Source organism: Echinops telfairi, unplaced genomic scaffold (assembly GCF_000313985.2).
Source record: "Echinops telfairi isolate 266 unplaced genomic scaffold, ASM31398v2 ScPeMD7_1713;HRSCAF=2227, whole genome shotgun sequence".
Lineage (NCBI taxonomy): Eukaryota > Metazoa > Chordata > Mammalia > Afrosoricida > Tenrecidae > Echinops > Echinops telfairi.
The window spans coordinates 18,374,660-18,388,871 of record NW_022105611.1 but is presented as its reverse complement, the minus strand read 5'-3'; the positions used below and the strand labels follow the sequence as shown (position 1 = coordinate 18,388,871).

At 55.0% G+C, this 14,212-nt stretch overlaps 1 protein-coding gene across 1 annotated transcript; it reads right to left on the bottom strand.

The window, feature by feature from the left end:
* Positions 1 to 6,795: 6,795 nt before the first annotated feature.
* Positions 6,796 to 13,976, bottom strand: KLHL35 (kelch like family member 35). Its single transcript, XM_004708831.2, has 6 exons — positions 13,117 to 13,976; positions 11,915 to 12,099; positions 10,155 to 10,273; positions 9,218 to 9,406; positions 7,902 to 8,090; positions 6,796 to 7,108 (listed from the first exon to the last, which is right to left on the bottom strand). Exons 1-6 carry the CDS (start codon positions 13,974 to 13,976, stop codon positions 6,920 to 6,922), a joined length of 1,731 nt encoding a protein of 576 aa, XP_004708888.1. The 3' UTR covers positions 6,796 to 6,919.
* Positions 13,977 to 14,212: the final 236 nt, after the last annotated feature.

Genomic DNA, 14,212 nt, shown 5'->3' with positions numbered 1-14,212 from the left:
GTTCCAGGTGAAGCCAGGTGTCTGTGACCCAGTCACAGGACAGTGGAGAGGCCGCCAGGCCTTTTGGCTTCATGGCCTCTTGCTCCCACTGTGCAAGGTAGCCAGGATGCCCCCCACCAAAACACTCCCTAGCATCAAGTTAATACTGACTCATAGCGATACTATCAGAGAAGATAGAACTGTCCCTGTGAGTTTCCGAGACTGTAACTCTTTATGGGTGTAGAACTGCTGGTGGTTGGTTTCGAACTGCTGACCTTGCAGATTTCAGCCCAATGTAGCCAAGACCAGTTTGCAAAATTGTCTCTGGAACCCACCAGTGGAGATGTCATTTGAGCTTTGACTGTGCTGGGCTCTGCCTAGTGGCTAGTTCTGAGCTCCCCTGGTTCTGTGTGCAGTGCAGTTAGTTGTGCTTTTGAGTAGCCACGCCAACTGTTGGTGAGCATTTAGTGTTTAAGAACCTCAAGAACCGCTTCTCACTGTTTTCTTCAGCAGGGACTTTTGTTTTTTTAACTGTCATTTTGTTGTTGAAATTATATGCAACAAAACACACCGGTGCAGCACTTTGTACATGTATGGTTGGGTGCCCTGGACTGTGTTCTTCAAGTTGGGCAATAGTCTGGCCTCCTTTTCTGAGCTGTCCCCCTCATTCACCTACACCCTGCCCGCTAAGGCCCTGCTTAATCTCTGGAGGTGCTGCTGTCACTTGGATCTCGTAGAGACAGCTCTTTTTTGAAATTTAATCTTAATAAATCATTTTATTGGGGGCTCTTACAGCTCTTATAACAATCCATACCTCAATGGTATCAAGCACATTTGTGCATAGGTTGCCATCAACATTTCCAAAACATTTTCTACTGAAGTCCTTGGTATCAGCTTCCATCGAGACAGCTCTTGAAAGCACAGTGCTCAACACAGGACAGTCTTCACTAGTTTAAGCTAAACCATTGTTTGGTTTTAGGAAGATTTGCGGGGGGATATTTTTAGTTTAAGGTTAAATATTATCTCTAGGAAATTGTTTCAGACATTCTTATCCAGCTACTATGATTCCAGGAAGTCTGGAGTCCAGGAGAATTTGAAACTCTGTTCCAAGTTTTCTCCCTTTTAATCAGGATTCTTCCGTGGAATCTTCAAGCAGACTGCTTAGTAGCCGGGCACCACCCAGTTCGGGTCTCATGGGAAAGAAGGGAGTTGTTCATGGAGGCAGGTAGCTACTTACTCCATATCCTATTCCGGATGGCCATGTCATGTTTTGACATTTTATCCATCACACAAACCTTTTCCCATTCTCTAGATCAGTGGTTCTCAACCTTCCTAATGCCACGACCTTTTCATACAGTTCCTCATGTTGTGGTGACCCCCCAGCCATTAAATTATTTTCGTTGCTACTTCATAACTTCAATTTTACGACTGTTATGAATTGAGCAACCCCTGTGAAAAGGGTCATTCCACCCCCAAAGGGGTTGCGACCCACAGGTTGAGAACCACTGCTCTAGATCAAAAGTACAAGTATAATTGGACAGGCAGTGTAAGCAGCATGGTGAGAAGGTTATGGTTGTGTGGTCTGAGTCTGCTGCCCACACACCCCTGTGTGGACAAAGGCCATTACCAACTCCATTTCACACACAGGGCTTCTGACTAGCCTGGGCAATGTGCATGTGAGGAGGGCAGGCCAGGGGAGGTGGGACCCTGCTCCCTGGCTGCTCTCCCTATACGCCTTCCCTCTGCGTCTAAGGGGCCTCCTTTCCTGCTGTGAGTCATCTTTTCGTAACTTCCAGGTAACGGGATAGTGAACAGGCTTTTTGTTGTGCATTTTAACAAGATTCCAGATAGAATCAAACTGAGTATACTAAAAAAAAAAAAAAATCACTGAATTGTATAATAGGTGAATTGTATGGTCTATGTACTGTAGCTCAATAAAGCTATTATTGTTTATATATGTATATAAAATTATATATGTATATAAAATAATATATACACGAGGGAGCTTCCAAACACTTGAGGAAAATTTCCATTATGTTTTCATTCTACTTTTCCACAAACTTTTTCAAGTCCCCTTGTGTACACACACACACACTCTGCATATATACATATATATGTACTGGTTTATATATAGAGAGAGATGAATCCAATGCAAGAACCTTATTTTCTTGAAGGGACACAGCATGAACTCCAAACTAGCAACATCATTGGTACCAAACTGCTCATCAGTGGCCACGTGTGAGGCTGGGACGTACCCATCTCGTCACTGGAATCCAGCTTTCAAACAGATCTCTAAATAGGTCCTGTTTCTCTTCTGCTATTTAATTTAATTTTGTACTTGCATTGTTAAAAAAACACACATTTAAAACTGATGTCTTCCAATTGTGTTGCAGAGAGGAGAGCCATTTTCTTTGTTCCATAATTATAAAATATTTTCGATTTTTGATTTATCAACACCAACTAGAATGACCAATCTAATGGATGATTTCCTTTTCTATAGCATCCATTCCATCCATTCCTTCGAATCACCTCTTTATACACATCTTCCATTAGTGTGTCTTCATATGCAAACTGTCACGTACACGTGGGTGCACAGACATGAGCAAATAGAGTTACACCATCTGTTAGCCCAGGTTCCTGTTACAAACTGCTGTAACAGCTGTTCCTAGTGAATGCCGTCCAAACCAAACCTGAGCCACTGTCCAGTCCACCTCACCCTGTGTACGGTTTCTGAGACTGAACATCTTAAAAAAATACTTTCATTGGGGGCTCTTACATCTCTTATCACAATTCATACGTTCCTCCATTGTGTCAAGCACATTTGTACATATGCTACCATCACCATTTTCAAAGCATTTTCTTCCTACTTGAGCCCCTGATATCAGCTCATTTCCCCCCTCCTCCTCCTGATCACCCTTCCTCATAAACCCTTGATAAGTTATAGATTATTATTTTCTTATTTTACATTGTCCTCTGTCACTCTTCACCCACTTTTCTGTTGTTCGTCCCCCTGGGAGGGGGTTCATCCTTGTGATCGATTCCCCCTTTCTCCCCACACCCTTCCCTAATACTCCTGGTATCTCTACTCTTATTGTTGGCCCTGAGGGATTTATCTATCCTAGATTCCCTGTGTTTCAGGCTCTTATCTGTAGCAGTGTGCATGCTCTGGTCTAATCTGATTTGTAAGGTAAACTTGAAGTTATGATAGTGGGGGAAGGAAGCATTAAAGAGCTAGAGGAAAGTTGTGTGTTTCACCAGTGCTCTACTGCACCCTGACTGGCTCATCTCTTGTTGTAACCTTCCGTGAGGGGATGTCCAATTGCCTACAGAGGGGATTTGGGTCTCCACTCCATACCGCCAGCACCCCCATTCACATTGGGTATGATTTTATTCTGGGTTTTAGATGCCTGATACCTTATCCCATCAACACCTCATGATCACACAGGTTGGTGTGCTTCGTCCATGTGGGCTTTATTGCTTCTGAGGTAGATGGCCACTTGTTTATCTTCAAGCCTTTAAGACCCCAGACGCTGTATCTTTTGATAGCCAGACACCATCAACTTTCTTTACCATGTTTTCTTATTCACCCATTTTGAGACTGAACATCTTTATGGGAGCAGGAACCCTCATCTCTCTCCTGGAAAGTGGCTGGTTGGTGGCTTTGAACTGCTGACCTTGCAGCTAGCAGCCCAACAGGTAAAAATCACTGTGGCACCAGGGCTTCTTCTTGAATGACTGAAGTAGATAAGAATGCTACATTTCCCTTTTTGACTTTAGAAATGTTATTTACTTGATAATGCTTGAACTTAAGAAAATTTGTCTTTCTGAAGACTCGTGGTCTGATATTTCTTGTCTCTTCCCAATTCATTATTCGAGACCAGGGTGAAGTTGTCCCTTGGCATTTGTTTTCTGCCTTCCTCTGGCAGTTTAACACCTGTCCCTGTGGGCGAGAAGCGGGGAGTACTGAATTCTCACTGTGTCTCCCGACCTCTTTGGCTTCCTTGAGGGAAGACGGTAACTGGGAAACGCGGTGAGGGAGCTGGAGCCTGGCATCACCTCGCTGGCTTATTTTACAATGGCATCTTCTTTCTGGCCGATTCCATCGCGGCTCCATTGACTTGCTTCACACACTTCAGACTGATGACTTTTCTTTGAGGATGGTGTATTTTGAGATGTAGGAAAAAGAAGATACAGATCAGATCCCATCATGTAATTTAGCTTTATAAAAGGATTCAGTGGACCCATATGGTGATTGCAAAAGAGAATGAGTTTCAGTATATGTTTCTAAAAGAATTAAGTACATTTTCTCATTTTGGAAGATCCTACCCAAGAACAGTAGTCACCAAATATAGACCCTTGCAAATAGAACTGTCCAAAAAAGAAACTCAGCGTGGTGGGCCCAGGAGATCCGGACGCTGTGCCAAGACTGCGTCTTCAGGAGGAAGAGAATGCCATCCTGGGTGGCTCTGGGCTCAGTGCCCAGACTTGCGGTCTGCCTTCCCCATTGGATGCTGACAACCCCCCCTCCCCACACCCCCCATCTGGAGGCATCCTCTTGTTAAATTTGCAGTGGAAAAGGAGCCAGGAAGACGCCCCCATGGTCTCTGGCTCTAACCAAGGAGGGCAGAGCACATGTACTGCCTCTGTTGGCCTGTGTTCATCTTCACTCACCAGGGACATAAACCATGTCTCCCGCCTCAAACTAGAGGTCCCTGATGGCAGGGCCAATCTCACCCTGACTGGCTGGGATTTCCCAGGGTGGAAATCTGATAAAGATGAACAGCTTTATTGGATTAGTGAGCCTTCCTGAGGCAGCGCTGAGGACAGCATGCTTTGGAGACAGACTGCTCACCAGCTGGTGACCTTGGGCAAGCCCCTTCTCAGTACCATGGCTCTGGGTCTTCACTTGCAAAGGGGAACAATACTGCCTCCCTCCCAGATATTAGGAGAGTCAGGACATGTGCTAGTGTGCTCAGAGGTCACTGGGCGATAGGGACACTTGAAGCAGGCACCTTCTATGGGTGTCAGTGAAGACTAGAGGAGTCACATGTGAAGGCCTAGCCAGGTGGCAGTTGGTGGAGGTGGGGCAGTGGATAAAGAAGGGACACCAAAGAGAGTGGTCAAGTCTGGCAGGGGGAGGGTGGCAAGCTGGCCAGGCAGACAGAGCAGGAGACGGCACCTGCACCTTCCCAAGAGTGCTCTGCAGGGTGATCTATAGGTGCTGTAGATCCATGCTGGACTACGAACTGCAAGGTCAACGGTTTGAAACCACCAGCCACTGTGAGAGAGAGGGATGAGGCTGTCTGCTCCCATAAATATTTATGGTCTCTAAAATCCTATAAGGTCTAGGTTCCCAGTGTTCTTTGGCCTATACCTGCTGCTCAGAAGAACCACTCAGCACCCCCTACCCCTGGGCAATTAACAACTGTGGTACGACAGGCCCTAATCCAGGACAAAGGGCAGGCATCGCTTTTGCAGCCCCCCTCCTGGATTGTTCCAGCGCCCCTCACTTAGGGCAACACCCTTATGGAGGGCCACTGGGTCTGAATCCACTGGGTGTGGGTTGGGTGGCGCAGTCAGCATGGGTCTACAACTGGCAGAAGGGGAGGACTGTGCGTGAGGCATGTGGGGCCACACAGGTGCCAGCCTGGCTGGGTGCTGACGTCCTCAGGGCATCTTTCCCTGGATTCACCCATCGTTTCTTGTCAGGCAAGCTGTGGTCAGACTCGACACGATGGGGGGCAGAGGGGAAGGCAGTCAGCCTGGGTCCACAGAAGTGGTTTTCCCCCGGGTTGGCAAGCCGGCGGCATCTTCTTTGCTTTGTCCTGGGTGTTACCAGTGGGCATGGAGGCGGCTGCTGCCCACCCCCCTCTCCCTTCTGCCATTATCAGCTGTGTCCAGATGGTCACACGCTCCCTAATCCGGGATAATCATCAGGCCGGAGCTCACCGGCGACAGTGGCCTTTGTGCCAGGCTGTGCTGGGCCAGCTCCAGCTGGAAAGACCCCCCAGACAAGACCCCGGGGCTTTGGAAGATGGGCTGGCCTGGCGCTGGAGGGAGCTGCAAAGGAGCAGGTGACAGCTCCTCTCCAAAAGGCAATCTGAGTGCAAATGGGGGGGCGCCCGCAGATGGGGTCTGGCCGTCGCCCCCTGGGGCCTCAGCCACAGGCACAGAGTCTGAGCTGATGGACCTCGGCCTCTTTGTTCCCTTGCGATCTCCCTCGAAGCCTGCCCCCCTCCCTTCTGCAGTCTTCTGCCAGGCTCTGCGAGGCGCCCACATGCAGAACTGCTCGGGGTTTGCGATCTTTGTTCTGCTTAGTTCCTGACTCTCACATGAGCGAGGGCGTCCCACCTTGTCCCCGGCTTGTGGCCGTGAGCCTGGTTTGACCCGGTTTTCAATCCCTCCACCCTCTGGAGGGGCGCCCTGCCTGGTGCAGACCATGAGATGCCTGGATGCTCACTGCAAAAGGGAGCAGCTACGAGTACACCTTGCGGTGCCTCTGAAGAAAGTCCTGGTGATTGGCTTCCCCAAGGGCCCCGCCCTTGAAAACCTACGGAGTGCAGTTCCACACCACATGCACAGGGCACCCACCTGGAGTCGGAATCCACCTGAGGCCACTAGGTGCTTACTTTATAGAGTCTAGACTTAAGGTGAACCAAAAATATATGAACTCTTTGAATACATGAGCTATTCCATCCCACTCGACGCCCCGTGTCGTGAAGGGCCTGGAGGCACTGTGGGAAGTACTGTGTGAAGGGGAGACAGGCGCTGGGCTTCCTTCTCCAGGACACTGACCCAGCCTTGGAGGGGGTTTATTTCTTTAAGAAAGGGGACCCATGCTGGAGGGCTATTTACACGGAGGGACCAGGAGGGGAACAGAGTGGTACCTCTGCATGCCCCACCCACCTCAGCAGCCCCGGCTCAGACCATCGGGTCCGAGTCACCTGCCCAGGCTCTGGACGATGGTGGCACAGCCATGGGAGCTGGTGCAACGCTGCAGGGACGGCTGGGCCTCCACCTGCCCACTGCTGGGGTCAAAGGTGAAGACCCTGTCAGTGCTGTCCCCGCGATCATCCCGGCCGCCAAGAATGTGGATCTTCCCATCACACACAGCCAGGCCACAGCTCTCCTGGAGGGATAGACAGACAGACAATCAACTGGGCAGCCCCGCCTGACACCCTCTAACCAGGCCACAGAGTAGGAGGGGCGGAGATAAGAAAGAGAGGGTGGACCAGAGTTCAACTCGGGCCGGACCTCATACTAAGCGAATGACAAGTAGCTTAGCCTCTCTTGGCCTCATCTGCAAAATGTAAAGGGCGGTCGCACCGTCTCCTTAGGGCTCCCTGAACACTGGATGGGGGCAACACGTATAGCGCTTGGTGTAGCTGATGAAACAAGCTGTCTTCCCGCAACAGCAACGATGACCGCCGCTACCACCACCTGACCGTCGCCAAGGTCTGAATGGGCAGTGCAGTCAGATCCCTGTATGGCCTCTGGAGCCTCAGGGGACCAGGACAGAAAGCGGGGGGGTGGGGGGGGGACAGAGATTCCCGGGCCTGGACCGTCCTTCTCTGACATCCTTGGAGCAGGGAACTCAGCTAGTCCCTTCTCCAACCGCCCCCACCCCACCCCCAAAGGGCCACCAACAGGTGGCTTTCAGGGCAGGCAGAGACTTCAGGGTCATTTGGTCCAAACTCAAGGGGGACTAATGCACCAGGCTCTTCCTTCACAAGCACTCACCGGTGACCTGGGCCTGGGCTGCCACCTTCTACGACCAGTCTGTCTGCCGTTGTCAGCTTGGTCATTACTGAGCACACCACCACAGACTGAAACGTAGCCGTCTAGCAAGGGGTCTGACATGAACCTCACCTCGGCGCTCCAAATGCCCTTGGAAGGAGCTGTGCCCAGGAGCCCCCACTTACCACAGGGCCCGGGAGGGCAGCAGCCTCCCCCCAGACATCTGTGCCAGGGTCATAGGTGAAGATTTTGCTCATGAGGCCCCCCACCACGTAGATGGTGTCTTCCAGGGAGACAGCTTCCAAACACCGCTGTGAGAAGGGGGCTGGGGCCCTCAGGCTCCACCGGTCCTCCTTGGGGTCAAAGCACTGCACCTGAGGGGTGGGGACAACCGTGGTGTGCAGCTTTATCCCCCTCCCAGGCCCAGAGCTCTCGACCCGGCTCCTTGTTCTAGCCCCTGCTCCAGGACTCCGTGTGTCAAAACCGGCCTCTTTCAAGGTCTGACACAGACGCCGCTGCCTCCTTCCAGCCTTCCCTCGTTCCCGGGCTCCTGAGAAAACCAGGTGAGTCCGCGTTCTTAGCTGGAGCGCTGGGCGGCCTGGGGCGCAGAACAGCCTTCAGGGCTGTCGAGGCTTCCGAAGACTGGCTCCCCAAGGAGCTGCCTCACTGGCTTCCTCCCGCACAGCCCTCTGGGCCACGTGACAAGCCTCTGGCCAAAGTTTCCCAGTATTCGGGGAGTGGTCCACAGGGGCGCCCCCCACCTGGTGCCCCTGACGTCCTTCCGCGCTCTCCCAGGGCACACCTGTATGTACCCATTGCCCGCTCAAGTCTCCACCCTGCAGCCTCAGCGGTTCCCATGGAAACCCCCCCAAAGCCCCTCTACTGTTTCCCTGGAGACACACAAGGTGGCCTATGGCAAGCCAACACTGCTGGTAGGTAGATCCTCGAGCTACTTCTCCCACCCAGCTGCGGAACACCTGCTGAAGGGGCGTCAGATGCTGATTGGGGAACATTTCAAGACCCAGGACCACCGCAGGCCCGTGAGGCCGTTCGCGGGAGCAAGGGAGCTGGCAGAGCGGTGAACTCTTTATTTTAGAGAAGCCCAACCCTGCCGGGCTGTGGATTCTTCGAACCGCAGACTGGGTCATCGGCCCGGGGACCCAGACGCAGACATAGAGGTGACTCATGGCCAGGACGAGCCCGTGCCAGGTGCTTACGCTGAAATGGAAGGGCAGGAACCGCGAGGGGCGTGCCAGCTAACCCCACCCCGGCCCTCACTTCGTGTCTTAAACCTACGAGGCCCCATGGCAGCAGCCGACACTCAGGAGGGTGTCACCGGCCGCCCGGGCTCGGAGGCCTGGCCCTAAGCTCATTTCCTCGTCCACTCCTGCAGCGGGTCCTGCGAGAAAACGGACAGGCACGCGCACGGAGACGCTGGCGGTGCGCCGGACACCCGGTGGGCGCTGCCCCAACCCTCTCAGCCGACCCCGCCGACTCCCACCTTGTCGGTGCTGGCGCCGTCCGGTCCCGCGCCCCCGATGACGTAGAGCAGGCCCGCGCAGGGCGCCACGGCGGCCGAGCTCACCGCCTCCGGCAGCGGCGCAGCGGCCGCCCACGTGTTGGAGAAGGGGTCGTAGCGCTCCACGCTGCGCAGGCGCTGCAGGCCGTCAAAGCCGCCCACCGCGAACAGCTGAGGGCAAGAACAAGGGGTGTGGCGCGAGAAGCCAGGGGCTGGGGAGTGCCCTGGAATAAACCACTCGCTTAGAGGCCAAAGAGCCTGGGAGCCCACCCTAGGGCTGCCCCCACCAAGTTATACAACCTCTGCAAATTCTGCTGGGGTGGATATTGAAATGCAGACCCCCCAAATAATGAACCAAACTCACTGCCATCGAGTGGATTCCCAATGCGAAGCAGATGGGTAAAATCTCGAACCGGCTGCCAGTGAGCCCCTTCCCACTCATGGCTCCCAAAGACCGCCCCATCCATTTTCCGAGGCTCTAACTCTCTATGGAAGCCGACTGCTATGGCTCTCCCGGAAGCCACCCACCTCGGTTATCAACGAGCACTTTAAACACTGTGCCACTAGGGCTTATGAAAGGTTCACCACCTTACTTAACTGATTCTATGAAGCACTTTTATTGGGCGTTTTGAATTCCAGATGCTGCTTTCGAAGACTGTGGATACGTTTTCTTTCTTTTCCTTCCTTAAAGTGGCAGTGGAGGGCTGCCTGGCCTCTAAGCTCCCACACAGCTTGACCCCTAGCCTGGATTATCATGGCAGTAACTGCTGTCATTGTTAACAGGTCACGAGATCTTGGGTCAGTCCTTGCTTCTGTGGGGCCTGGGATTTCTTCCTACACATGAGGATATTAGAGGACTCCTCCCCCCAGGGGTGACGGTAGCTCTTGAGCCCCAGGGCAGTAGCAGCAGTATCCCTACCTGGCCTTGAATGACCGCCATCTTGTGCCTCCACCTGCCCTTGTGCAGTGAGGCCACCTTGATCCAGGTGTGCAGATGGGAGCTGAGCATCCACACGTCATGGCTGTTGAGGTGGCCTCCTAGGGGCAGAAAGGCCGCTTTGCACCCCTGGCCCTCGATTAGCCCTACCCTCCAAAGAACTCCCACAAGGGCCCCTGGATCCAGAGAGGTGAATGGCAGACAGCAGGAAGGACTTCCCGTTAGACCAGTGTGGCTCTGAGCCGGAGTGCACTTTGCATGAACAGTAGGGAGGTCCCAGTTAGGACAATGGGCAGGGATTCTTGAGGGCAGAGCCAGCATGGAGGCTTGGAAGAAGGACCTGCACTCTCTCAGGGTAACTGGTGGGGCTGGGCTGGGTGGTGCTCAGGCAACAGAGACATGGGCACGGAGGACTCTGGTACAGGAGAGATTACAATGTGTGCCTGAGACCACTTCAGGACTGTACTGGGCTGAAAGGGCAAGCCCAGCTGCCTGAATTTGTAGGGGTGAGAGGTGGGGTTGACCTGATAATCCCTGCCACATAGGTCTTCATGTTCTTGATTTAATTTCTGTTCCCAATCCCCTATAAGGCATTGGGATTATTCTTCCCAGAGGTCAGGAATGGTGTGCTGAACACCAGCTGATGGCCTACAAGAGAAAGGACCAGAACAAGAGCTTCTGTCCCCCGTCAAACACCGGGTTACTGGTGAAGGGCACTAGCCCTCCCTGTGCCTGACCACCCTAGGGCTCCTCCTGACCACAGCCAACCTCTCAGCTGACCTGAGCCTGCCACTGGATCCACCTCCTTGTGTTGTTCCTGACTTCTCAATGGGCTCCAGTCCCTCCCCCAGCCCCACTCCATGGGGCCCAGAGGCTGTCAGCAGCCTGGGATAAACTGTCCAGCGGTGATGTATGGTCTCAGACGCTCTCCACTCCCCCAGAACATCAAGTACACTCTCAGAGGCCAGTAGCCAAGGCTTCCAGATCCCATCTGTCACCTACCCTGCAGGCCGAGGCCCCACCCCCACCCCTCAGAGCTTCTCTGCACCTCTACTGCCCTGCCTTCCTGTCTTTGCCTTTGCCATTCCCTGCGGCTGACTCTTCTCCAGGGCAGCTGAAGTCAGGCCCGATCGCCCGAGGAGGACCTCACTGCCCCTTCCTTGGGCGCCCAGTTTGGGAAGGAGGTGGGGACATGCTTGGAGCTTTGGTCACATGCAACCTAGTGATGCTCTAAGCCTGTCTCCCTCCTCTGAATCGGGCACCCCAGGGGAGCAGGGACTTGTGCCTTCTCCATCTGAGTCGCGGGGTGTGTGTGTGTGTGTGTGTGTGTGTGTAACTGCAGTTTGTCCACTCCTTACAGATCTGCATCCCTGTCCTTGCTTTGCGAGAAATTCCTTATTGGGGGCACTTGTTTCCTCATCTGTCTGATGATGTGATCCAAACTCCACTAGCGATGTGGGGGAAATAAGCGAGAGCGAATGCAGGCTGCGTGGCTGTCGTGGCCCGCTACCTAAGGAGACATGGTTCCGGCAATCACACGAATAGGAGCTGCCGTGGCTGCCGTATAGGGCGGAGTGCGAGACCACCGATGATTGGCTGGCTCTGCTGGACTATGAACCACAATAGCCAACGAATGGAGGGCGTCAGGGAAAACACCGACACCGACCACGTTTAAAGGGAAGCAGGGAGCTCAGAGACTTGAGCCCAGGCCCTGAGACTCCTGCTGTGGGCCCTGCCCTCACCCGAGACATAGATGTCATTGCGGAGGGCACAGGCGGCGAACTCTGAGCGCGTGTAGCCGGGCAGGCTGGGAAGAGGGGTCCAGCGCCGGCTCTCTGGGTGGTAGGCGTCGGCGAAGGGCAGCTTCAGGAGCCCCTTGCGGTCGCAGCCGCCAATGACCACGATCACTTCCGCTCGGTCCATGAATCTGACGTGGGGGATAGTCCGATGTCCATTGGCCACTCCCGTTTCACCCCATCGTGACCCCCTCACCGACCCCACTGTACGGTCCTGCTGCCCTTTCCTGCCCTTCTCAGGACCCCTGTGCTGAACTCTCTTCCAACCTACCTTGTGGCTATTGATGGGCAGAGGCATGATACAAATAACCTTTACCATTACCTCGAAAACCACCTCCTAATGAACCCTTGCGACAGTTCTGTCGGTAGGAACTACCCTTTTACAGAGGAGAAAACCGAGGTTCACAGACTTGCCCTAACTCAGGCAGCCACTGATGGCACTGGATTCAAGTTCACGTCGGTCTGATTCTAACCTTTTCCTCACTCACCTTGTCTGCCCTCCATCCCTGGCAGTCCCTCCCCTATCAAGATCACCTAAGCCCACCCCTTAACTTCTAGTTTCACTGAATGAGGCCATTTACCCTTCCAGCAGAGCTTTCTTCCCGTCCACGGACTTGGGAGGCTTCTGACCCCACTTAATTCCCAAGCCCATTGGCCTCTGGCGTCTTAATCCGTCCAACAAATATTAAGCATTTTATACTAGGCTTAGTCTTGGAAATTGAGGGACAAATCAAGGGCCCCCGCTTTCCATTCCTAAGCACAAAGGCCAGTCTTGGACTACTGCACCCAGGCTCCTGGCCTTTCATGGCAGGCACGGCAGTAGGTCACTTTCTTCCTGGCTTTTGTCGCCTAGCTTGCCTATCGGTGTCCCCAAACACTCAGCTAGGGGTGGGGAGGCGCTGGCACACAGGGAACCCTCAGTATTATGGAATGACAAGATGAACACGTGGGTAAACGGCAAGGGAAAGACCGCACGCATGCTGCGGGATCTTTGCAGCACCCCATTGGAATGTGAAATCTTATCAAGCCTATAACATGTTTGATGCGTGAAGCATCACTGGGTGATTGGATGAGGGGAATGTGGAAGGAATGAGTGAGTGGTGGAAGAAGGGACGGAGGGCTGGCGGCCAGGGGGCGGACGGCCGTACCTCCGCGGCCGGGCCCGCAGCGCTCCAGCCTCGCGGCCCAGGATGAAGCAGGCGCGGGCCTCCAGCAGCAGCGGGCGGCAGTCCCCGCAGGCCTGCAGCAGCTCGTCGGCCTCCACCTTCTCCAGGAAGTAGGCGGGTGCCAGCAGCGGCAGGCGCACGTGCTCCAGGAGGCGCCGCAGCTGTCCCCGGCGGGCGGGCGCGTCATGGCGCACCCAGCGCATGGCCGCCTCGAACACCGCCTCCTCCCGGGCCACGCCGAGCGCCGGGTCGGCGAGCAGCGCCGCCACCTCGTCGGGGGCCAGCTCCAGGAAGTCGGCGTGGCACGCCACCTCCGCGAAGGCCTGGCGCAGCACGCGGCCGCAGCGCTCGGCCAGCGAGGCCAGCGAGAAGGCGGCGGCCACGCGGCGCAGCGCCAGGCTGTTGGCGGCGCGCAGGCGGCCCTCGAGGAAGCGCACGCAGGCCTCCCGCAGGCCCGGCACGCCCAGCCGCTCGGCCAGCGCCAGCACGGCGGCCGCCTCGTCCTCGGTGCGCAGCCGCACCCCCGCGCCGTACACGTAGTCCAGCACCGCGGCCAGCGCCGCGGCCGACCCCTCGGGCGCCACGGGCACCACGGGCACCGCTCCCAGGCCGCGCTCCGGCCGCCCGGCCGCAAACAGGCTGCGGAAGTAGGCGCTCCCCGCGCTGAGCGCCGCCCGGTGGCACGGGAAGTCGCGGCCGCCGGCGCGCAGCACCACGTCGGTGAGGGTGCCGCTCCGCCGGTAGGCGTTGAGGGTCTGCAGGACGCGCTGCGCGTGGCAGGTCCCTGCGCACTGCGCCTCGGAGCCCGCCTCCGACTCCTCCGGCCCGGAGGCCTCCCGCATCCTGCCAGGTAGAGAACACAGAAAAGTGTCCGTGAAGCCCACCTGGCTGGGACCCTGTTAGGGCACCGGAGGCCCAGCTCACCACATAGCTCATTCATGCATGCCTTCCGTGGCCTGTGTGTTTTCAGTCGTGCAACTCATCTTGCCATTCGCTTGGCCACATTCTCTCTAGCCTCGGCCATCTAGCGGCCGCTTACCTACTGAGCCTTCTCGGCACCACTCAGCCCTGCTTATCC